This window comes from Balaenoptera physalus (assembly GCF_965194825.1).
Source record: "Balaenoptera physalus genome assembly, chromosome: 13".
Taxonomy (NCBI): domain Eukaryota; kingdom Metazoa; phylum Chordata; class Mammalia; order Artiodactyla; family Balaenopteridae; genus Balaenoptera; species Balaenoptera physalus.
In genome coordinates this window covers 10,685,282-10,709,639 of record NC_138892.1, presented here as the reverse complement: position 1 = coordinate 10,709,639, position 24,358 = coordinate 10,685,282, and the positions used below count along the sequence as shown (strand labels likewise).

Genomic DNA, 24,358 nt, shown 5'->3' with positions numbered 1-24,358 from the left:
CGGCAGCCCCCGCCCCCGGGCCCCTCCCGCGCTCCTATTGGCCCACCCGCGGCCCCCGCCACTGTTTGTCCCGGCTTCCCCGCCGCCCATTGGCCCGCCCGGGTCCTCCCAGGAAGTTTGAAAAAAAAAAAAAAGTTTTATGGGCGGATGGAAGGGGCCGGGGCAGCGCCGGGGAAGGGAAGGGCCGGACGAGCGGCGGCGGGTGGCCGAGAGGGGCGGCGGCGGCGGGATTCCCGCGCCGCTGAGCCCGGCCCAAGAGCCCTTTCCACCTTCCTGCCTCCTGCTCTCGCCGCCCCGGGGTGCCGCCATGACGGTGAGTGCCTCCCCGGGGGGCAGCCCCTCTGCGCCCCAGGTCCGGATGAGAGCAACGGCCAGAGCCGAGCCGCTCCCCTCCTGGACAGCCCCCTCCTCACTTCTCGGAGGCGAGAGGAGGTCTCGGCCGGAAGACAGGGCGACCCCGGCGGCACGGGTCGGCCGTCCTGCCTCACCTTCCCCCGGCCTCCGCCTCACCTTTCCGGGCCAGAAGCCCGGGCAACCCCCGAGAAGATGGGAACTCTCGGTCCCAGGCACCACCCCCTCGCTTTTGCGGGACCAATCACGGACAGATTCCGGGTGGCCTTTTGCCTTCTCCCTTCCAGCTCTCCCACTTAGTGAAAACCTGATCTGATTCCCCTAAGCTGCCAGATCCGTAGGGTCTCTCAGGGTTCTGGGCCACGGGAGGAGCGGAGGTGGGCCTGGCCTGGATCTGGGTCTCGCCGGGGCCTGGAGAGAGGCGCTCCCTGGTTCGGATGGGTCGCGCTGATGTGGGCCTGGGAAGGCTGTGGGCCTGGGAAGGCTGTACGCCTGTGTGGGCGCTGGCCGGAGGTTGGGTGGGTGAGAAGGGGCCGCCTCGTCCCATCCTGACCAGAGCCCATCCTGGGACTTCTGAAGCAGCAGGATACCATGTTCTCCTGGGCTTGCCACTTACCAGTGGCGCTGGGACCTTGGGTGGGGCAGGCCCGCTATTGGGGGTGGGGAACACGATGGCAGGGATTTGTCTTTCTCTTGGGGATGAGCCCTACCCAAGCTCTCTCAATACATGTGCCTTATTTATCATATTGCACCTCATAGCTGAGTTCACCATTACTCCCATTTTACAGTCGGATAAACTGAGGCTTGGGGAGGGGCGTTGGTGAGTTGCCAGAGGTTACCCTGAGTGTAAGGGAAGGAGTAGCCCTTTTCCACGTCACTCTGGCCCCTTGACTGTGATGTTCTGGAAGAGAGGGGCAGGACTGCTTTTGGCTTCTGGCAAGTGCCTTAGGGAGGCTCTGACAGCCTGATGAGGAGGGTGGGGAGAGCTGAGCAGGGTGGTGTATGCAGGGGCCCTGCCCCTGTGAGTGTGATGACCTGCTCACTGCCTGGACTTCCTCAGGCTCTGCACATCCTGCCACCTCTCTGCTGGCCCTTCCTGTTGTCAGCAGCCTCCCCTTCCCTGTCAGGGAGGAGTAGAGAGGGATGTGGGGGGAGGAGCTGAGTCAGCGTCTTGGCGCCCCCCCCCCCCCACCGGCAGGCTAGTCGGGGGTGGTTTCATCGTTGACTGGGTGCCTGCCAGGCCCTGAACTGGGTGCTTTCACATTACCACACTGGAACCCTGAAGGTTGATGGTAACTCCCCATCTAACAGATGAGGACACTGAAGTGTAGAGAGGTGGAGTTACAGGCCCCACGTGACACAGCTGGGCCCTGGCCAAGCCAGAATTTGTAACCAGGTCTGTCCCAGTCTTCTCTCAGGATGAGATAAGAAATGTACACAGTTGCCTTTCCTGGGGAAGCACACACTGAACAGGGGTAAGGCTGCTAGAAGCAGCATGTGGAGGAAGACAGCACATCCCTGCTGATGGGAGGGGGCTTCCCAAGGGAGGTGTCCTCCTGGGACTGTAGGACTTTGTCAGGTGGAGGTGGACTGGGGGAGGAGGGACAGTGTGGACAAAGGCTGGTGGCCATATTTGGGGAATTAAATGGTGAAAACATAGAAAAGGGACTTGGGAAGGAGGGTCTCAAAGGCCAGGAGGAGCAGCTTGGGCTTTGGTCAGGGGCGCTGGGGAGCCATGAAAGGTTTTGGAGCGGAGGGGAGGCTCACAATCACCTTTGACAGTGTTTACCGGATTCATCCTGGCCGCTTTCAGACCTGAGCCTGCTCCAGGCCGGTGTCCTTCCTGTTTCTTCTTCATACCCTTTTCCTCTCTCCTGGCCCCATCTCCCCGACCTCAGGAATCTGAACGAGCAAGTGGCAAAGGTGCTGTGACTGGGTAAATGCTTAGAGGCTTCAGGAAGCCAGGCCTGGAGTCAGGATCTGCTCCACCTCCTTTTGCGTTAGCCGGGTGCAGCCTTGCCCCTGGAGCTTCATTCCCCAGCTGCTACCTGGCATCAAATTATATACCTGTTCGCTTGTTTATTGTCTGTTTCTGTCCTGAGTTTTCACCAGGGCAGGGGCCACATCTCTTGTTCACAGCTGATTTCCTGGCGTAGAACAGGGGCCTGGTTCCAAAAGAAAAAAAAAAAGAGAAAAAAAAAAAGAAAGAAGAAGAAAGAAAGAAATTTTTACGAATGTTCCCTGAGTCCTCGGGTCTTGGGGCATGAATAGTACATGTCCCTGACTGAGTTGCTTCTAGTCTAGCCTGTGAGGGATAAGTAAATGGCTTCAAGACAATCACAGATGCAACAGAGGCCGTGGGAGGTCGTCTGGTGTGGTGTGTGGTGTGTACTGGGAAAGGGACCTCTGGCGTGGCAATTAAGCCGGGTCTTAAGGCATGAGAAGGGGTTTGCCTGGTCGAAGGAGGAGGAGGAGGAGGCCTGGTATTTCAAGCAGAGGACACAGGCATGTGTGGAGGGCCCTACTAGTCCTGATGTGTTGGGCATCAGAGAGGATGTGTGATGACATAAACATGGGGCCCCCTAAGCAGTGGGGAGTCCAGGTTGAAGCTTTTGTGCCATTCTAAGGCAGCTGGACCTTGTTCTGTCTGGAGCCATCCCTGGAGGTTTTAAGCGGCTTGTGACATTCGGCCTTTTGGATCGGGTCCCCTGCCAGAGTGTCCTTACAGGAGGCTGTGTCGATGGTCCAGGCCAGCGGGAGGCAGTGCTGACCTGTGGCCAAAGGAAGGAGGGCCCACTGTGAGGACCTGTCAGTGCTCCGGAAAGGAAAAAGGAGAAAGGGAGCTTCCTGCAGGAGGAGGAATGGTGTCTGGGCCTGAGGAGCCACGCGTGAAGGTGCAGGGGAGGAGATTTATGTTATCAGACCTTTTGACCCCTGGGCGGGGGGGTTCCAAGGTAACTTCAGGACCTCTCCTGCCAGCAGGTTTAAAAACTCCTCTCCCCAAGGTCACGACACCATCTCGTGCTTGATGCGGCACGTGTGCAGCATGTGTGTGGTGTGTGTGTACTGGCGTCTCCATGTGTGGCCCATTCAGTTCTCTCACGGAACTGGGGGGAGGGCAGGGCCCTGCTATCATTAGGCACATCAGGCAGCTGGGCTCAGGGAGGGGATGTGACTTAGGAAGGTCACCGTGACCCCACTTCCCAGGCAGCCCTCAGGGTCCCAGCCTGTCATTCCTGCCCTTCCTCAGCCTTTGGAAGCCCACGGCTGATCTCCCAGCCCTGGCTCAGCTCAGTCCGATTGGCTGGGTTATCTGCTTGTCCTTTCCGGGGGCTCTCTTCGGGTCAGCACAGTGATGCCAGCTCCGTGGTCCATCCCAGAAAGCCTGGCTTCTCATTCTCAGCGCCAGGAGGTGGAAGTGCGGACTGCCCCAGAAGCACAGGAATTTAGATCAGGGAGGTAGAGGAGGGAGGATATTTATTCAGCACGTTTCCCCTGGGGCCGCAGCATGCCAGGCCCTGGGGCCACGGGGGGTCTCCATCTGCATGTGGACCCAGGTGACTTGGTGGCCCTGAGCGTGGCTACCGGTCTTCAGTCTTAGCTTGGAACCACCCTGAGCAGCTTCCGGCCCCCGTGGGGAACAGGGCGGGGAAGGAGAGAGAGCAGACAGGGCATACGCAGCCTGGGGTTTCCCAGGTCTGGGCAGAGCCTGTGTTCCTTCTCTCAGACAGGTCTCCGGGCAGGGGCTGCGATGCAGGAGTTGGGCTGCCGGCCGGCCGAGATCCAGGGGCCCTGGTCCCAAGGCCATGGCTGGAGACGGCTCAAGATGTCCAGGCCGCTGGCCCAAGCCCCTGTCAGGTCTCTTGCTCCACCTGAGGAAGAGGAGAATGGGGCTCCCTGACAGGAAGGCGGGTCAGGGGAGGTGGCCAGGTCAGGTGGCTCCAGTTTCCAGGTTTCCAGCCGCCACCGCCATCGCCGCCCACCCCACTGAGCCATGCCACCCGCTCCCTCCATTGCAACCGGACACCTTGGCCTGGTGAGGCTGTGATGCAGGTGCTGATAGGTGGGCTCAGAGCCATGGCAACAGGTGGCCGCCTCCTCCCTGCCGGCCAGCCTGGCCCGCCAGTGGGCACGAGCTGAACCTCTGCAGGAGGACCGGGACTTAGACGAGAGAGTGGTCTCCCCAGCAGGCAGGGAGGGTCTGTGGATAGGCCTGGCCAGAGAAAATGCCTGGATGAGCAGTTTCGTCATCTAGGGTTAGGTGGGGGGACCTAGTTCACAGGCCCCGTGGAACATGCTACAGCTGGGAGCCCCCAGACCCCGGGGCCGTGCCCCCTTGAGCAGCACCTGGCAGGTAGGGCTTGCTGGGACTGAGGTGCCATCTCCCCGGCCCTTCCAGAGATCTAGGGGGGGACCAGGAGGTCTCTGACCTCATCCTGGGCCTGGCTCCATCTTTCAGGCTCTCCAGGAGATGAGGGAAAGGCAGGGCTGGTTGGACCATGGGAGGGTTAGTGGGTTGGGAATGGGTAGGAGCATTAAGGCATTGTCCTGCTGGGCCACTTGGGCCTCATCAGCGAGAAGAACTGGACGGTTCGCTCAGCCCTGCTGATCTGGCCTGTCCTCTGAGCTCTCTAAGGGTCCCTTTTTACAGTCAGCAATCTACTGCCCCCTGTCCCACTCTCAGGTGAGGAAGCCGGCTGGTGGGAAGGGAGCTCAGAGGTCTGTGGTGGGTGGCCAGTCACCCAGCCCACCTCTCAGGGATTGCCGGATGTTCGGGAAAGGGACCAAGGCTGCCTCAGTGGCTGGGGAGCCTGCCTGGATTTAGGGGGCTACCTGGGCCCTCCCTCCGGGCTTCCGAGGACCTCACTCGGGGGCAGGATGGGCAGCCCCCCTTCCTCCCCAGGCCCCTTTGGTTCTTGCTGGGCCTGACTCATCTGCCCCCTCCTCTCCCCATAGCCCGATCTGCTCAACTTCAAGAAGGGATGGATGTCAATCTTGGATGAGCCTGGAGAGGTAGGAGGGCTGAGGCGCGGGTGGGGTGGGGGGTGGGAGGTGGGGTTGCTGCAGGGCCCAGGTGGCTGAGCTGCTTCCCTGGCCTGTCGGGCTTTCTAGAGACCCTGGCTTCTGGGTGGAGATGGTACAGGGTGGGGGCCGGAGTGGGAGCCCTGAGGGTAGGATGTTTCTTGTCCTGTTGGAAAGAAGGCCTTGGGCTGTGGGGTAGGAGGGCAGAGGCTGCTAGTCATCTCAGCCTCTTGGAGCAGTCTGCAGTCTGTAAAGGTCACCAGGGATGGTGGCTTCCTGGTGCTTCACGTCCTGCACCCTGTCCTCTCCTCTCACCAAGAGCCCCTCAGCCCTCCCACCTCTTGACGACCCTGGCTGGGTATCCAAGGGTCTGGGATGAAAGGGTTCACAGAGATCATCCAGCCTGAGACACGTACAGATTCCCAAAGACTCAGCTTTACAGCAGCTCCCCCCAACCCTGGGGGTGGGGCTCAGACCACATTTCTTGAAGTCTCACCAACCTGGGGCCCCATCGGGTGAGTCACAGCTTCCTCTGGCCTCGGTGACCTCATCTGTGAAATGGACATACTGGATAATGATAGTTCTTTCCAGGGTGGATAACGGAGTCACAGAGGTTAAGCATGTAAAGGGTCCCACACATCCCCCAGTGCCTGCTTGGGCCTCAGCTAATAACCCTTCCCTTTCTCTAACGTGTGCATCTTTACAACCAGAAGGGACAGTAGCCTTTCACCAGCTCTACCCTTCTGTCTGCCAGTCTGAAGCTGGAGCTGGCCTCCTGCCCACCCAGCCTGGGAAGGGACATCTCCCCGCCCAGGTCCTGCATGCGCCCGTGGCTTGGGTCTGTGTGCAGCCCGCATGCCGGGGAGGGCACGGAGCCAAAGGGAATCTCATTGTGTTTCCTACCCACATGCTTTATTCCCTCCAACCTACAGCCTTCATACCCGCTGCCTACTTGCCAGTCCTCTGGTGGCTGGGCTCCAGGCTCACACAAGGCTGGGCACCCTGCCAGTGACCCTTCCTGGCCTCCCCCACCCAGGGTCTCTGGAGGGCAGAGATTATGGGCTCCACCCAGAACCGGCCGTTACTCATTCTCTTTCACAGGGTTTTGGAATGTCCGAGCTGGAAGGGCCCTGGGAGTTCAGCCAGCCCAACCCCTCGGTGCACAGACAGGAGACAGGCCCACAAGGGCTTTAATCTCTTCCGGGCCTAGCAGCACCTTGGGCAAACCCTGGCCTAGAACTCGGGGCACCTGAGGCCCATCCAGCTGCCATCTCAGGCAGTCACAGACTAGGCCTGGAGGGGCCAAAGAGATCATTTGACACAGAACCCCTGCCCTACTTTACAGAGGGACAGTTGTCCTGAGCAGCAACTCGGGCCATTCAGAAGAGCAGGGTGGTTCTAAGGCCAGCCTCTTAGAATGATCCCCTGCAACCTAGTGCCTGACCCTATGCGAAGTGCCATGAGAGACGTTCCAGGGAGGGTTAGGAATTTCTAACTTCACTAGGAGGCTTAGGGTCTTATTAGCCCTACTTTATAAGTTAGAAAACTGAAGCTCAGAGAGGTCGAGACACTTGACTAAAGACACACAGCTAGCAAGGCATACAGTAGTTGTAACCTTGGTCTCTTGGATGCTAAAATCCTGTTTCTTAGGGGAGGCAGTGTGGAAAGAAGTAGAAAGTATCATCCTGGCACATCCTTGAAAACTTACTGTCTTCTTGAGGAAAGAAAACGAAGTACTTGAAGTAATAAACAAGGGCTTAGTGATGTGGGAGAGCACCAGGAGGACATGCACTGACCCTGGCAGTGGGTGGACCTCAACTGGCATTCCAGTGAATGGTCAGAAGCCCAGAGGTGGGCTGAGCGTGGCACTTTCATATCAGGCTGTTCTGATGCCCCCACCCCTCTCTTATGTGTCCTGCCAACCTAACCCTGGTTGGAGCAGAGAGAAGCCCACATCATAAATGTGCAGATAATGTATTCACATAGCTGAACACGCATGTAACCAGCACCCAGATCAAGAAACAGAATACGACCGGCGCTCAGATGCTTCTCCCTGGGCGCCCTTCCAGTCCTGCTCTCTGGTAGACTTGTCTTTGACCACTGGGGTGATTGATCTGGGGTCAGTGTACGGAAAAAGGTTTTTGAAGTTCTGGCCTCCGACTTGCTAGGCAAATGACCTTACACAGGTCACATCCCCTTCCTGGATGGCACTGGGTGGGATTTGCATGTAGGAGCCTTGGTGATCTTGGTGGAAAGTTATCAGGAAGCCTGTGGAAGTGTCAACAAATCAGAGAAGGGCCCTGAGAAAGAAAAGAAGGGTGTGGTTACTGAGGAGAAGCCGACCCATTTCACAGATGCTGTCCCCGCAGAGAGGAAATGGGGGGGCTTACTTCAAATGTGGATTTTGTGACTCTGCACTGTCCCCTGTCCCCTGCCCCCCACCCCTCAGCAGAGCAGATGAGGGTGCCAGGCCCCTGCTGCAAGCAGAACAGTTGACCTGGCAGCGCCCAGGGTGCCCGCGCAACGATACACACACACACACACACACACACACGCACGCTCTCACTCCACACCCCCGCATCCCCTCCCTCACCACCATCTCTCCTTCACAGTGGAAGAAGCACTGGTTTGTGCTGACCGATTCAAGCCTCAAGTACTACAGGGATTCCACTGCTGAGGAGGTGAGACGATGAGATGGGAGGGCTCCCTCCCCCATCAGGTGCCGGGGGACACCTGGAAGGGGCTTGGGGGTCCCGGTAGGGTCACTGGAGTCCAGGGACCATCGTGAGCCCTCCTGCTGCAGGCAGATGAGCTGGACGGTGAGATTGATCTGCGCTGCTGCACGGACGTCACCGAGTATGCGGTGCAGCGCAACTATGGCTTCCAGATCCACGTGAGCCTGCGGGCGGCTGGGGGGCGGCATGCCTGGAGGGCCCCCCAGAGGAGGTGTCGGGGTGGGGCGTGGCCCACCAGACTGGCTCCTATCACTCATTTACCTGGAGATCCTGTCCTCAGAGCCAGTCAGAAGCCCTGCTGCCAGCGCTGAGCATTTCTGGGGCGATCCCGCATATCATTGGCAGGGCTATTTGGATGTTGGAGAGATCTTGGAGCCGATGGGGCTCTCCTGAGGCTAGTGGAGGGGAGGTTTTACATGCTCTGCTCGCCTCCAGGCTCAAGACCTTAGATACCCACCTGGGAGGGAAGGGCGCCTCTTTGGAGTCCATAGTGGGGAGGGAGCAAGGGGGCTGGCCAGGTGGCAACCTACCTGTGGGGTGGACTTACAGACCAAGGATGCTGTCTATACCTTGTCGGCCATGACCTCGGGCATCCGGAGGAACTGGATCGAGGCTCTGAGGAAGACTGTGCGTCCAACCTCAGCCCCAGATGTCACCAAGTACGTGCCGGGCTGGACCGGGGCCTGGGGGAGGCACTTACCCCCGCATCCTGAGTGGGTTTCTGGCACTCACCTGAGGGCCCTGTGGCTCTACTTGCTGGGCCTCAGTTTCTCCACCAACGAAATAGGGAGAGGGAGAGGGCAGGGGGTATCCGTGGCACTCATCCAGAAATACCTTGAGGATTTGAGGTTTGCCTCTTGTCCCTCTCTATCTCCCCACATCCTGAAAAGGTGGGGAGAGGCCTTGGCTCTTTGGAGAAGATTCCAGTGAGTCACAGCCCCATGAGGTGGCTGATGGACTCTGTGCCGCAGGGGCTGTGTCTGAGCCTGTGTCAGGGAGAGGGGATGGCTACTTAATCTGGGTGGGGAGCTCACTCCCTGTGGAGGTCACTGTGGGTAGAGGGGCAGGAGAACCGAGTGACCTGGTGGTAGAGCCCCACGCAGGATAAACCCCAGACGCCCGTAGGGGCTGGGACTCCGGCTGCTGGGCAGTAGGAACGGAAGCGTGGTATCGAGGGGTGCTGAGTGTGGGTCCACCTGCCTGGCCACACCCTGGCTGGTCAACCTTAGGCCAGTTGCTGTCTGGCCTGAGTTTCAGACTCCTCACCTGTCACACCGAGGTGTGTCATGCGAGATCGTGCATGGAGGCCCTTTGTAAACTCTCAGCTACTGTGCAGCTGGACTTTGATTTAGTATATAGGCTCCACTGCTACAACAAAGAAACCCCAAACACGGGTTTAAACAAGGGAGAGGTTTCTTTCTCGCTCCACAGCAGCCCACAGCCTTGCCTCTGCGCCACAGCACTGTTCGCATTCTCATGGGTCCCAGCCAGGAGCCAGGCCAGGGCACGCCTGGTCCTTCAAAAGGTGCCACCTCTCATACGCACTGGGCAGGGTGGAGTCACACGGCCACGTGTAGCTGCAAGGGATGCTTTAGTTTTTGGCCAGGTAACCACGTACCCAGTATCGCTATGGAAGAAGAAGGGAACTGCCGCAGTCATTACAGGTTTCCACAGTTTGTGCTCTGTGCCCCCACCCATAGGCCACCGTTCATCTCACCAGCAGTGACCCTGGGCATCTCCCCTATTCCACTGTGAGCCTCTTGAACCTAGGGCCTTGTCACACAGCACACCCTTAATACTAATGCTTCGATCACGTTCTCAAAGGGCTTCCTGGTCGCTTTGCACACATTTGCTCACCTAGTCCCTCCTGTGAGTGGCACTGTTGTCCCATATCACAGATGAGGCAACTGAGGCTCAGAGAGGCCAGGTACCCTGGACCCTCTGCCGGTAAATGGCAGAGCTGGGATGGTTCCCAGGGTCTGTTAATGATGAAGCTCTAGTTCTAAGCTGCTTCCTCCACCGGGGTCTGTCCCCCGGCCCCGGTGCACGGGTGGCACTGCAGAAGTGCTTATTTTGGGACCAAGAGGGCAAGGTCTCGCCTGATGTGGCTCTGCTGGCCCCCTAGGCTCTCAGACTGCAATAAGGAGAACACGCTGCACAGCTACGGCACCCCGAAGGGCTCCCTGAAGGCGGGGGAGCAGCGGGCAGGCTCGGAGGTCATCGGCCGGGGCGGCCCCCGGAAGGCGGACGGGCAGCGGCAGTCACTGGACTACGTGGAGCTCTCCCCGCTAACTCAGGGCTCCCCGCAGCGGGCCCGCACCCCGGCCCGTGCTCTCGACCGCCCGGCCAAGCAGGAGGAGCTGGAGCGGGACCTGGCCCAGCGTTCCGAGGAGCGACGCAAGTGGTTCCAGGCCATGGACAGCAGGGCCACGGAGACACCGGCCGGCGACGGTCCGCGCCGGGGCCTGGGCGCCCCCCTGACTGAGGACCAGCAGAGCCGGCTCAGTGAGGAAATCGAGAAGAAGTGGCAGGAGCTGGAGAAGTTGCCCCTGCGGGAGAACAAGCGGGTGCCTCTCACTGCCCTGCTCAACCAAAGCCGCGGGGAGCGCCGGGGGGCCCCAAGCGACAGCCACGAGGCACTGGAGAGGGAGGTAGGCGGCACGGCTGGCCTCTGGGAGCCTCCTCACCCTACCAACACCCTTCCTATCCCTGCAGTCACGCTATGGCATTCACCTTGCATACCTACAGTGATGGGGAGCTCACCCCTGAGCCACTGACCCCCCAGATTCCTTATGAACTAGAATCTTCTTTCCTGGACCTTGGGGATTTTTTGTTTTTGTTTTTGTTTTCCCATCTGAGTTCTGTCCTCAGCAATCACAGAGAAGGGAAGAGGGAAGAGAAGGGAGAGACCATTTATTGAGTACCTTCTGCATCCCAAGCCTTGTGCTAGGCCCTCTTTACCTACATTGGCTCATGTAATCCTCACAGCAGTCTCATGGTCCCATAGGGTAGACCTCATCACTGTTTTACTGATGGGAAACTGAGGCTCCAAGGCATTTCTCCCCACCTACATAACATGGGGGTGACCATGGTGTCCTGCTCCCAACCCTGTCGAGCCGTCTCTGGGCCAGCACTCTCCTGGGTTTCTGACCTGGCCATCCAGGAAACAGCTAGAATGTCCCCCTTGCCTGCATCTCCACACGAGGGCCACTTCCTCCCATCAGCTCCATCCCCACTTTCAGGCCCTCACTGACCTCGCCTTCCCGTCCCCCCCCCATAGGTCCAGTCCCTTCGTGCCCAGCTGGAGGCCTGGCGTCTCCAAGGGGAGGCTCGGCGTCTCCAAGGGGAGGCTCCTCAGGGTGCACCCAAGTCCCAGGAGGACGGCCACATCCCCCCAGGCTACATCTCACAGGTAAGGCCAAGGAGCTGTTGTGTCGGGGGTGGGGGCAGGTTTCTGGTTGCCACATTGTGAGAAAACGGCTAATATTCTGGGAGCCCTTCCTGTGTACCGGAACCCGTGTGAGGCATTTGACATTCATTATCTCATTTAATCTCCCCAGTGGGTGGACGTGAGCACTGTGCCCATTTTTACAGACAAGGCCACTGAGCTATGAGAGGTTATGTGACTTGCCTGAGGTCAACCTGCCTGCAGATGTCAGAGGTGGGATTTGAGCTCGGGTCAGGCTGACTGCAGAGCTTGTGTGTGAGCCCCCATGTGATCCTCTGTACTTAGGCCCCTTCCCCTGCACGTCTGGGGCAGAGGGGGCCTGGTGGAGAGTGGGATCCCTAATGGGCAGGCCCCTGGAAGTCGCTCCCTAAACACAGGGAAATCCTGCCCATGCCTGCCAGGCCGAGGCCCTGCTCAAGGTGGTCTGCGGGACGTGGGCACCTCCAGTGGCCCTCGGGAGACGCACGGTCTGCCTAGGACAGCGGCTCTCAACCAAGGCTGATTTTGTTCCCTTGGGGACATTCGGCCGTGTCCGGAGACACTTTTGATTGTTATGCCTGGGACAACTAGCTCTCCAGAAAAAATACATGTGTGTGTACACACTGACACACTTGTATATGTTTATTGTAAATTTCACTGATACAAAGGATGTTTAGTGTGCAACTTACAAATAAAAAATATGTAATGTTTTTTATTGTGAATTCCATATAGCAAATTGATTTTTCTCAGAATACTTTCATTGCTTTTTCTGAATGCTCGTATCCACAGCTAGCTGACAAACGAGTGTCGTTCTAACACGAATGTCGTTTGGCATTTTTGTTTGTGTGAATGCGTAAGACAGAAAGACATATGTTGAAACTTTACTTGGTCAATGTCAGAGCAACTTCTTTGCTGAATTAGAGGATAGCTTTCGGTTGAGACTATTTGAGAATATTCTTTTAAGAATATTTCTCAGGTTTTTGTTCTGTGTACAACGTGATGGTCATAGATAGGGCACGCCGCTTTGAAGTGTAATCTGTACTGTGAGCATTATTAGCTTTTTCTCATCTCTTGCTTAAATCTGGACAATCAACAAAACAATAAATCAAGCCCTGATTTGTAACGTTTACCAATTTCCATGGTGTAAATACTCCCGCTATGGCTGATGTCCCTGAACACAGAGTTGGGAAGCTATGTGCCCGCCGTCATACGACATTTCCACCCTACAGATACAGGAGATGTAAATAACCTCAAAGCATAGCTACTAATAAAATGCAGTGAAATAATTAGGAAGTGATGAATTTTGAGTATCAGCTTTGTTTTTTTTTTTTTTAATTAATTAATTAATTAATTTATTGGCTGCACTGGGTCTTCGTTTCTGTGCGAGGGCTTTCTCTAGTTGCGGCAAGCGGGGGCTACTCTTCATCGCGGTGCGCGGGCCTCTCACTATCGCGGCCTCTCTTGTTGCGGAGCACAGGCTCCAAACGCGCAGGCTCAGTAGTTGTGGCTCACGGGCCTAGCTGCTCCGTGGCATGTGGGATCTTCCCAGGCCAGGGCTCGAACCCGTGTCCCCTGCATTAGCAGGCAGATTCTCAACCACTGCGCCACCAGGGAAGCCCCTCAGCTTTGTTTTTAATGTAACAATTAATTATAAGTTTATATAATTTCTAATAATGGCTATGCTAAATAACCGTGCCACAGAATTCCTAAAAATTTGACAATCAGCTGCCCCCAGCCAGCACGCCCTTGCCTGAAGCAAAAAAGAATGCTGGGATCCCAGGCTCTGGGCAGGGGGACCTTCTAGAAGTTCTGAGGTGGCGTGGGGCTCTCAGGAAGTCTTCCTGGAGCTGTGGGTGGGAGCGTGGGCTGCAGCAGGAGGTGGAGGGCCAGTGGGTGCCTATCGTGGAGACCCCCACTGCCAAGCTAAGGAGCTGGGATCACATCCCACACATCTGAGGAGGTTTGGGGTCTGACAGTGACATTGGGAAGGTGGGGTTGGAGTGCAGGGGGCTTGGGAGGGGGTAGGGCCAGCGTCAGGAGCTAGGGCGATGCTGAAGGAGAGAGGGATGTAGGAGGGCATGTGGAGGGAGGTGAGCTTAAGGCTGGGCCACTGCCCCGAGGAAGGCAGAGGGGAGCAGCTGGGAGCTGGGGCCACCATGCAAGGCCAAGGGCCGTCTGAGGCTGAGTGGTTGATGGAACATTCAGCTGAAGGGAGACCAGGGCCAAGGGGCGTTGGGGTGTGATGTAGAGGCCTAGCTTGGGGATCACCTGACATGGGGAGGGGGGAAAGGGAGGGCCCAGTGTTGTCAGGGCTCCCTTGAGGCCAGAGGAAGGTGGGGCATCTCTAGACAGGGTGAGGTCCAACACCACCACCACCTGAGGCATCTGGGGACCTCAGAGACCCCCACCCAGAGGGCTTCAGACTTTGCTCTGTGGAGGGTCCATTCTGGGTGGGTTCATTCACAGGCACCAGTACCAGAGCAGCTCCATCCTTGTCCATTTTACTATTAGAACCTGCATTAGATTCCCTTTGGAAGAAGGTTTCTGTCACTAAAATGAAATTTGAAAAGCACTGCTCTGACTTCTCAGCTTACAGATGGGGAAACTGAGGCCCAGAGAGGGGGCGAGACCTTCCAGCTGGTGGCAGACCTGTGTCTGCAGTCCAGGCTTCCTGGTCCCCAGGCGCCCACTGGGCACCCCAAGGCTGTCAGCATTTCGTCGTGCTAGGTTTGGATGGGCAGGAGGAGTGGGGGGTGAGAAGGGCATAATGGGGAAACAGCCCAAGACGGGGTGGGGGAGGGCACCAGAGAAGAGGAGCTGAGCCTTCTGTGTCCCCTCGGGTCCCTGAGGAGGCAGCTGGAGAGTCAGTGGACCCTGGAGAGGTGACAGCAAGGGAGGGATTCCCCAGCCTGGTATCAGGCCGAGTGGGCACCCCTCTTCCAGCTTGTGGGGCTTGCCACCACAGGACAGCAGCGGGGGGCCTGGCGCTTCACCCCGCGGGGCTTCAGTGCTTACTGCAGTGGGGGCCACGGGTACTTCTTTATCTACTTTGATCCATGTCAGAGGTGGCGGCCAACACGTTGGGCCCTCGGGAAGGCAGGTCAGAGGGAGCAGCACCTGGCCTTCTGGGAGCCCCTCCTCGTGGGCTAGTTCCCACCTCCTGACGTCAGCCTCCAGACGCCCTATTGGCTGCCGGGTCTGCCTGCCTGACCTGGCTCTTTAAGAACAGCAGTCCCATCGCCCACAGTGCTCCGGTCTCTACAGGTCGGCGATCTCCACAGGTGGACGCTGGCTTACCTCAGGGACCCTCCTGAGTTGGTCTTACGGGGTCTGTTTTACAGATGAGGAGATTGGGGCTGAGAGAGGGAAAGGAGCTTGCTCAAGTTCACTCCATGGTACAGCCAGGACTAGGACCCAGTCTGTGGAACTCCAAAGCCATGTTCTGTTGCCCTTACTGGGGGCACACACAGAGGACAGGCACAGAGGCTCAGTGGGACAGGTGTCCCTTGCCCACCACTCGGAACACCTGGACCCAGGGGACCTGACCCTTGCCCTTCCCCCACACTGGCCCGTGCAGCCCCCAGATGTGGCTGCTGGCGAGGTGGGGGTCAGTCCCCACCGGCCGTGAGGTGCCCTGTGGCATGGGGGAGAATGCAGCCTCTTAACCGGCCCTCCGTGCCTCAGTTTCTTCCTTGGCTGTTCCCCTTCCCTTTTTAATGATCGTAAATATTTTTAAATTATATAATGAATTTGTTTACATTTTCAAAAATAATTCAAACAAATCAAAAGGTTAGAAACAAACATGTGAACTCTCCTTCCCGTGCCTGCTCCCAACCCCAGGGAGCCTTGGTTACCATTTGAGCACATCTATAGAGTTTCCTGTTGCAGCCGTAACAAATTACCACTAACATAAGTAACACAAATTTATCATCTCACAGTTTTGTAGGGTGGAAGTCTAACACGGGTCTCGCCGGGCTAAAATCCAGGCATCTACAGGATCGCTTTCCCTTCCATAGGCTCTGGGGAGGCTCCGTTTCCTCACCTTTTCCAGCGTCTGGCAGCCGCCTGCATTCCTTGGCCCATGGCCCCTTCCTTCACCTTCAGAACCTCCGAAGGAGAGTCAAGTCCTTCTCACTTCCCACTGAGCTCCTTCCGTAGTCCCTTCTGCCTCTCCCTCTGCTCCCCTGCCTCCTCTTCCACATCCAAGAACCCTGTGATTACTTTGGGCCCAGAAGATAATCTAAAATAATCTCCCTATTTTCAGGTCAGCTGATTAGCAGCCTCTATTCCCCTTGGCCACGTAAGGTAACGTATTCGCAGGTTCCGGGAGTAGGGCATAGACATCTTTGGGGCACCATTACTTTTCACAGTATCCGTCCATACCTTTCCCTGTGTTTTTATGTACACGTACTCAGACCTACAGCTCTAAGTGTCTTGTGTCCGTGACTGGGGTCCCACCATGTGTATTGTCAGAAACCAGCTTTCATCACCTAATTTTTGGGACACCTTTCTACAGCAGTCCATGTGGGCAGCTCTGTCTTTTAACAGCTTGGGTCCTCTGTAATGCTCAATCCCATAATTTATTTAAGGGCTTCCCTGTTAGGTATTTAGATTATTTCCAGTTTTCATCTGTTACCAACCTTGCCGCAGGGAATACCCTTGTCCAAGAGTCTTTGTACACGTATGACTTTCTGTGGGGTCATTCCTAGGAGTGGACCTGCTAGGTTAAGGGGTCGTTAAAATCTGATGGTGCCACCAAACTGCCCTCCACGCACACGGTCGCGGCTGACTCTCCCAGCAGTGGGTATTATCAATCATTTAAAAACTTGCCCGTCTTGTCTACACAGCCCCATGCTGTGGTAAGCCATTAATTTCAGCTGACTTACTCAGCACCTGCCACAAGTCAGGCCATGGCCCAGACCCCGGGGACTCTGAGCTGGATCAAATCTTCCTTCTTTTGGGGGAATTTATGATCGGGCAGAAGCAGAGCCTTTGGAGGCAGGGGAGAGGCTGCCCAGAGTCAGAGCTAGGAGGATCTTTAAGCTGGTCTAAATGGCCAAGTGAATTACCCAGGAAGAGAAAGTTGTAAAAGAACGTTCCAAGCAGTGCGAATATGAGCTAAAGCTCAGAGGTGTGAACATGCCATGAACCGGTTGTTTGTTTGTTTTTTATAACTATGGGGCTTCTTGGTGGGGGGAGGGCCAAGGATGAGACCACCAGGGTCAGAAACTGGAGCAGGGACTTGGCTCTGCGGGATGGGGAGGCTCAGAAGGGTTCGAAGCAGAATGACAGGGTGAGGTTTGTGGATGGCGGGGAGCAGGGGCAGATACAGGCTGATGATGCCAGCGTCTTGGGGAAGGTGGTGAAGCCTGGACCAGGGCAGGCCTGCCCCTGAGGCTTCTTGTCACAGGCTGGGAAAGGGCCACCATCCAGGCAATGGGGGCAGCCCCGTGACCGCCTGGCCTCCCACCCGCAGGAGGCGTGCGAGCGCAGCCTGGCGGAGATGGAGTCTTCGCACCAGCAGGTGATGGAGGAGCTGCAGCGGCACCATGAACGGGAGCTGCAGCGGCTGCAGCAGGAGAAGGAGTGGCTCCTGGCCGAGGAGACAGCGGCCACAGCCTCAGGTGAGGTCCCCGGGCAGGAGCGGCACGGTGGGGCCCGGCCCCTGAGCCTCCAAGCAGAGGCTCCTCCTGACTGGATTCGGGAGGCCTGTAAATAAGAGGTGAGGGCCTGGGTGCCAAACTTGGGGTGAGGGGTCAGGAGCCCCTAGATCTGGCCTCTAACCCTGCTTGCAAAGAGGAAACCGAGGCAATAAAAGACCCCAACTCACAGACCGTGGGTTGTGACTCCTCTCCCTCAGGGGCCTGTGGCCACTGGGAGCCCCCCTCAAGCCACACACATGCCCTGAGCTCCAACTCCATGCCCAGGCCCATGCCGTGTGCTGGGGAGAGACCGCTCAGCCACAGATGCTGCTCTCATAGGAGTGCCGTCTCACTGGGCATGTGGGCCGGACCCTGGGGAGAGCAGGGAAAGGTGTGAGCATTTACCAAGCCCGTTACCCACGTGAGCAGCCTTAGTCCTTGCAGTGCCCGAGGGAGTGAACCCATTTCACAGATAAGGTAACTGGGGCTCAGAGAAGTTAGCGACTTGTCCCAGATGGCATAGCTTGGAGGTGGCAGAAGCTGACGTGGGAGCTCAGAGCACTCTGACTGCAAAGCCATTCCCTGAACCCTTCCCTCTGCTCTCCCAAGTCAGAAACAGGAATGCCCAAGATGCTGGCCAACTCTCCCTCTCTGTCCTCTGCACACCTGCTGTGTGTGCCTGGCATCCTAGACACTTTCATAGGGTTTGCAGAATAATGGAAATGATGAAAGAGGCCACATGATCTGGAACTTTACCACCTGCCAGTGCTTCAAGCACTCAAGCCCAGGGCCCCTCATCCCAAACCCTGGGGTCAGTGCGTTTTGCATTTTAGAAAGATAACCTGGTATGTATATTAAATATCCTCTCCCAGCAGGGTCTGGGCTTCACCCTGAAATCTAGCACTAAGGTTTTGGCAAATTTTGGAAACTTCTCAAAGTCACACTTAAGTGGGATAATCATGACCACAAATAGCCTTGTGTCCGTTCAGGTTGGGGATTGCCACCAAAAGAGTTATAAAACACTTTCAGTGTTCAGAACTTTTGGATTTTGGAATTATGGATAAGACTATGAATAAGGGCTTGTTTAATCTTCACAACAACCCTGTGTGAGTGTGGAAAGAGACTCAGTCCTTGGGGGCTCACAGCCTGAAAATAAACCAGTGGGGGCCAGTGTCTGAGTACTGACTCTGTGCCATGCATTGTTCTGAATGCTCTACACCTGTCTCCCAACAACCCACGAGAGAAGGTGCTGTTGTCATCCCTGTTTTCCAGATAAGGAATCCAAGGCACAGAGGGGTTAAGTACCCTGCACAAAGTCACACAGATTTGTACCGACTGCAGAGCCTGCGTTCTTGACCACTAGGCTGGGCCAGGCAGGTGGACCTTGTTAAAGAACCTTCCAGGCTCTGCAGGGAGGACTGTGTGGGGTCTTACCAAGAAATCACTAACAACAAGCGGTACCAGTGGTCAGACATTGAGGTGTCTCCCCAGCAGGGTCCATCAGACAGGCACTGTCATCCTCCCTTGATAGACAGGCTCAGAGAGGTTGAGCAGCTTACCCAAAGCCACTCAGTCCATGACACAGCCCGGCCCAGTGCTCTTTGCATACCACTCTCTGCTCCTGTCTCCATATGGAGTCCCAGAGGAAGTGGAGCTTGTTGCTGCTGACCCCTCCCCAGTCTCCCTTCCACCTCTCTGCCCTGCTTCCAGCCATCGAAGCCATGAAGAAGGCCTACCAGGAGGAGCTGAGCCGGGAGCTGAGCAAGACACAGAGTCTCCCGCAGGGCCCGGATGGCCTCCAGAAACAGCACCAGTAAGATGGCAATTGGGCCCTGCGGTCTGGGGACAGGGGCTCCCTCTGAGCCAGGGGCCCAGCTGTCCACCCTGCTGATTGTGAGTGGGGGACCTGTGCTAAGACCCCTGGCGGAGGGCATGTCAGTTTGCCCCCTGCTGAGACACCTGCTCCGGTCACATGGCACCGGGAACAGAAGCAGCGGGAACTCAGCCAGACCCCCACGCCAGTGCACACGGCAGTTCTCAGGCCCCTTCTTGTCTAGCCAGTCTCAGCCTCCACCCTTCTCTTCCCCTCTTTAGTGTCTCCTAGAGCTGGGCTACAGTATCAGCCAGTAGGTGCCCCTCTGCCGCGGAATGTTGGGGCTATGGAGGCTTTAGAGATGGGCTTCTCCAACCCATCCCCTCATAGAGGAGGCGCCTGCAGCCCAGAGAGGCTGTCACCAGTTCACAGCCCCACAGCTGGCTGAAGGCAAAACTAGGGCGGGAACCAGGAGCCCTAAGCTGCTTTGAGTCTATGTGACCTGACCCAGCTTGGCAGAGGGCGAGAGAGCCCGGGCCATCCTTCCCCTCCTATGCCCTGGGCAGGTCAGATGTGGAGGCGCTGAAGCGGGAGCTGCAGGTGCTGTCAGAGCAGTACTCGCAGAAGTGCCTGGAGATTGGGGCCCTGACGCGGCAGGCGGAGGAGCGTGAGCACACGCTGCGGCGCTGCCAGCAGGAGGGCCAGGAGCTGCTGCGCCACAACCAGGTGGGCCTGGCCCCGCTGGGGTGGGGGTGGGGCGTGGGCATCCCGGGGCCCCTGCACTGACCATCCCACCCCTCCCAGGAGCTGCACACCCGCCTGTCCGAGGAGATTGACCGGCTGCGCAGCTTCATCGCCTCACAGGGCACCGGCAACGGCTGCGGGCGCAGCAGTGAGCGGAGCTCCTGTGAGCTGGAGGTGCGTCCACCCCTTGTGCCAGGCCGCCCAGCTGGTTCTTGGGGCCTGGGTGTGGGGAGTGTATCCAGACAGGCTGGCTCTGCCCTGTAGCCGGGAGAGGATGGGGCAGCTAGGAAGGACGCCTGCTGTGCACCCAGCACTACTGGGCTGACTAGGTTAAAGCCCTCCCATGGTGGATCCTGCCACCCACCTGCTGTGTGACCATGGCAAGTCACCTCACCTTTCTGAGCCCCAGTGGCTCATCTATAAAATGGAGCTAGCACCTCCCTTACTGGGAGAAGCCGGAGTGAAAAAATGTGTATGTGATCCCAGGGCCACCCTAGCCTTTTGTTGTATTTAACAAAAATTTATATACAGCTTTACTCTGTGGCTGGCACTTCTGTAAGCCCTTATATCTGCTAATTCATTGAGGCTTCCTAACAGTCCTATGAGAAAGATGCCATTACTGTTCCCATTTTATAGGTGAGGAAACTGAGACACAGGGAGGTCAAGTATCTTGCCCAAGGCCACATGGCTAGTCAGTATGGGAGCTGGGATTTGAACCAGGCAACCTGCCTCCAGAGTCAAAGCTTTTAAGCCTTCTTTGTCCTGGCTGAACCTGTCTCCTCCTTGGTCAGGTCAGGGTAGCAGTACCTGCTCATCACGGTTTGGGGAGGGGTTAATGAGGAAGCCCAGCCCACTCTGGTTCACACTAGGGCCACACTGTGGCTTCTTTTCGTGCTCTTTGCCCTGAAGTGGAGGGCCTGGCGCTGTGTTGAGGCCATAGCAGAGGTGACCATAAGCTACCCACTCACATGGTATGGACAGGGTGAGAGAGCAAGGAGAAATCACAGAGGACTTCCTGGAGGAGTCTGCTCCTGGGGACATGGGTCTTGGTGCAGGTTGGGAGCTGCATTCTAGGGGCCTGAGGCAGAGAGAAGCCATGCTTCAGGGGTGCGGTGAGCCAGGGTAGCTCTCGCCTCTGGCCCTGCGTCAGCCTGGCACCTGTGACCCCAGGTGCTGCTGCGAGTGAAGGAGAATGAGCTGCAGTACCTGAAGAAGGAGGTGCAGTGCCTCCGGGATGAGCTCCAGATGATGCAGAAGGTGAGTCCCAGCCGGCCAAGGCAGGGTGTCAGCGGGGTGGGGAGCCCCTGGATCCAGCTGTGCCCCATCTTGTGAGCACCTGCTCTCTGTGCCGGCCACTCCTGGCCTCATCAGGCTCTCCCCGTGCCTCCCCCACGGAGGTGTCACTATTCCCATTTACAGACAAAGAAACTGAGGCTAAGAAATGTAAGTGACTTGCTCAAGGCCACATTTGCTTTTATTTAGTCAGAAAATATTTATTGAGCACCCACTATGTGCCCAGCACTGTGCTGGGTGACAGCCGTGGACAAGACCAAAACCCCTGCGCGTGTGGAGCGTGCGTTGCAGTGAGGGATAAGCCGTGTTGCTGGGAGTTGGGGGACCAGGATTCGGGGCCCAGTCTGGCCCACCCTTGGTGCCATGTCCCTTTGTCTTTGACACCCGCTGCATGTTGGTGGCTCTGAAGTGTGTGTGAGCCAGACTCATGGAAGGGGCCCAAGCACTGGGCCAGGCTGACCTGGTTCTCCTCCCAGCCACTCACTGCTGTGTGGTCTTGGACAAAAGCTTCACCTCTCTGAGCCTCAGCTCTCATCTTGAATGGGATGAAAATGACGCTGAAACCTGTGTCACTGGGTGGAGCCGGGGGCCATCTAGGGGGGCCACCTGGAGGGAGGAGGCCATGGGGGCAGTGGAGGGGCCTGGCTGCATTGCGCCGGCAGGTGGGCAGGGCCAGGAAGGAGGGCTTCGTGCCCTCACAACCCCTTTCCGCCCCCCAGGACAGGCGCTTCACCTCGGGAAGGTACCAGGACGTGTATGTGGAGCTGAACCACATCAAGACGCGGTCGGAGCGGGAGATCGAGCAGCTGAAGGAGCACCTGCGCCTCGCCATGGCCGCCCTGCAGGAGAAGGAGGCCGTGCGCAACAGCCTGGCCGAGTAGAGGTGGGCGCCTCGGGGTGGGCGGGGGTGAGGCCACCACCTGGAGGCCTGGAGGTGTGAGCTCAAGGCTCATCTGCACCTGACTCCCCCTGCCATCTGGGCCAGGGCACTTCCTTCTCCTAGCCTCCGTATCCCTTTCTGTAAATGGGGACAGTGACACCAGCAACTCGGGGTTGTCGTGGGGATCTGTCAGGCTCAGCCAGAGGCTGCTTTGTAAACTTGAGCGTGTTTCTTCAGAGGCGGGCCAGTGAGTTCAGGGTCTGATCTTCGCCCTGTCCCCGCCATGTGACAACGGGTGCTTCTTAACACAGAGCCACAGCCACAGTCCGAGCAGTCCACACCCCTCCTCAGGGCTGGCAGTGCCCTAACTGATCTGCCTGGGCTTGGGTGGCAAATCTGGTGTGGTCACCCCCTCATCAGACCCAGCAGCACAGCACACATCACTAATCACCCACAGCGTTCCTTCCTCTGTGCTTCACACCCCAGACATCACTGGAGGCCGTGCTCTGTCCTACTTCTTCTCACAGTCATCCCTGACTTGGCAGGGTTTGAAACATTTTTATGATGCCTTTTCCTACTGCCCTGTCTACCTGGAGCTTCCTCTTTCTAACACATCCTTGGGGACTTCCTAAGGCACTCGGGAGAGGCCACGCTGTAGGCCAGGCTTGGGGAAAAGCCCGGAAGAGAGGATCTGGCCCAGCCTTTGGGGCCGAGAGGCATTGGAAGGACCTGCCAGCCACCCTTGCCTGGCCTAAGCCAGACTCCCACACTCTTTTTTTTTATTGAAATGTAGTTGATTTACAATGTTGTGTCAGTTTCTGGTGTACAGCAAAGTGATGCAGTTATATACAGAAATACATACATACATTCTTTTTCGTTATATTTTATTACAAGATATTGAATATAGTTCCCTGTGCTCTACAGTAGAACCTTGTTATTTATCTATTTTATATATAGTAGTTTGTATCTGCTGATCCCAAACTCCTAATTTATCCCTCCCCCCACACCTGCTTTCCACTTTGGTAACAATAAGTTTGTTTTCTGTGTCTCTGTTTCTGTTTTGTAAATAAGTTCATTTGTATCATTTTTTTTTAAGATTCCACATATAAATGACATCATAAGATATTTGTCTTTCTCTGTCTGACTTACTCCACTTAGTATGATAATCTCTAGGTGCATCCATGTTGCTGCAAATGGCATTATTTCATTCTTTTTTATGGCTGAGTAATATTCCACTGTATATATATACTTTATCCACTCATCTGTCAATGGATACTTAGGTTGCTTCCGTGTCTTGGCGGTTGTAAATAGTGCTGCTGTGAACACTGGGGTGCATGTATCTTTTCTAATTAGTAGACTCCTCCACTCTTGTCTTCTAGGTCCTCGTGGTCCAGCCCTGCTGCAGACCCCCAGCCCAAGGGGACCAATCGCCCTCCTTCCCTGCTGGATGGACGTCAGAAGCCAAGCTTTCTCCCCACCCTCTGTGGGCCACACATGCACTCACACCCACTATACACACACACACACACACACACACACACACACGTCCACACACATACACATACACACACACACTCTCTGCGTATCTGAGCGCGCCCCTAGCACTGGGTCTTACCTTGCACCTTCTTCAGGATTTTATATGTGAAGAGATTTTTATATAGATTTTTTTTCCTTTTTTTTTTTTTCCCCCAAACACTTTATACTTTTTAAAAAGCAATTCCTGGTGGCGTGTGCCTCTAACACTGGCTCCCCCTGTGTCTCTAGACGCCTGCTTGGGCTTCTGGGCCCACAGCCCGGCCGGGGTCTAGCAGAGGCCCAGCAGCAGCTACGGCAGGGTTGACTCTGCTGGGAGAGGCCGGGAGCCAGCCACCCTCTTCCTGCCCTACCTCCCACTAACTACTTCCTGCCCTGGGGGGACCCACTCCCTGGGACTCTGGACGGAGGGACAGATGGACAAAGGGAGCCAGCAGCTGCCCCCATGGCCCCACCCCCTCCTCCGAGGGGTGCTGGGCATGGATCTGCGGGGACCACCCCGTGCAGGCGTTTCTCTCCTGCTCCGTGAGCCTTCGTAACTTAATAAAATGTTCCGGCAGCTCTGGTGTCCTGGGTGGCTGGGCAGGGAGGGTAATGGAGGTTGGGGTTTCTTAAAGTGGTTTCACCACCCGGCCCCCCCCAGCGCTCCACCCTTCCTGAAGGGGTAGCATGTGGGCTTCTGAGGGTGGGGTTGAGAATCTGGTTCCTCCACCAGGCTTTGCAGCTCCACGTGGGGTTTGCAGACCAGCAGGAACAGCAGTGACACCAGGGAGCTTGTTAGAAACTCCAAGTCCAGGCCCCACCCTGACCTACTGAGTCAGGATCTACACTTTAACAAGGCCCCTCAGTCTGAAAAGCCTGGGAGTGGGCGCCGGGCCCAGCCTTGGAGGGAGGACTGGAGCTGAGGCTTTGCCGGTG

At 56.8% G+C, this 24,358-nt stretch overlaps 1 protein-coding gene across 10 annotated transcripts in view; it reads left to right on the top strand.

The window, feature by feature from the left end:
* The window catches only part of TRIOBP (TRIO and F-actin binding protein), a 62,724-nt gene extending 38,725 nt beyond the window's left edge, over positions 1-23,999 (top strand). For 6 of the 10 annotated variants that reach the window (XM_082419991.1, XM_082419987.1, XM_082419990.1 and 3 more), the window contains 13 exons: positions 5,308-5,364; positions 7,986-8,054; positions 8,177-8,266; positions 8,658-8,767; positions 10,234-10,759; positions 11,389-11,520; positions 17,012-17,159; positions 18,888-18,990; positions 19,557-19,716; positions 19,795-19,908; positions 20,905-20,991; positions 21,747-21,910; positions 23,287-23,999. In XM_082419991.1, coding sequence (XP_082276117.1) covers positions 5,308-5,364; positions 7,986-8,054; positions 8,177-8,266; positions 8,658-8,767; positions 10,234-10,759; positions 11,389-11,520; positions 17,012-17,159; positions 18,888-18,990; positions 19,557-19,716; positions 19,795-19,908; positions 20,905-20,991; positions 21,747-21,908 — 1,758 coding nt within the window. In that variant the 3' untranslated portion in view covers positions 21,909-21,910; positions 23,287-23,999. Of the gene's footprint in view, positions 1-20; positions 314-5,307; positions 5,365-7,985; positions 8,055-8,176; positions 8,267-8,657; positions 8,768-10,233; positions 10,760-11,388; positions 11,521-11,668; positions 12,837-17,011; positions 17,160-18,887; positions 18,991-19,556; positions 19,717-19,794; positions 19,909-20,904; positions 20,992-21,746; positions 21,911-23,286 lie in introns of those variants that run through there. The other 4 variants (XM_082419996.1, XM_082419988.1, XM_082419994.1 and 1 more) reach the window with 4 other exon arrangements.
* The last annotated feature ends 359 nt before the right edge of the window (positions 24,000-24,358 follow it).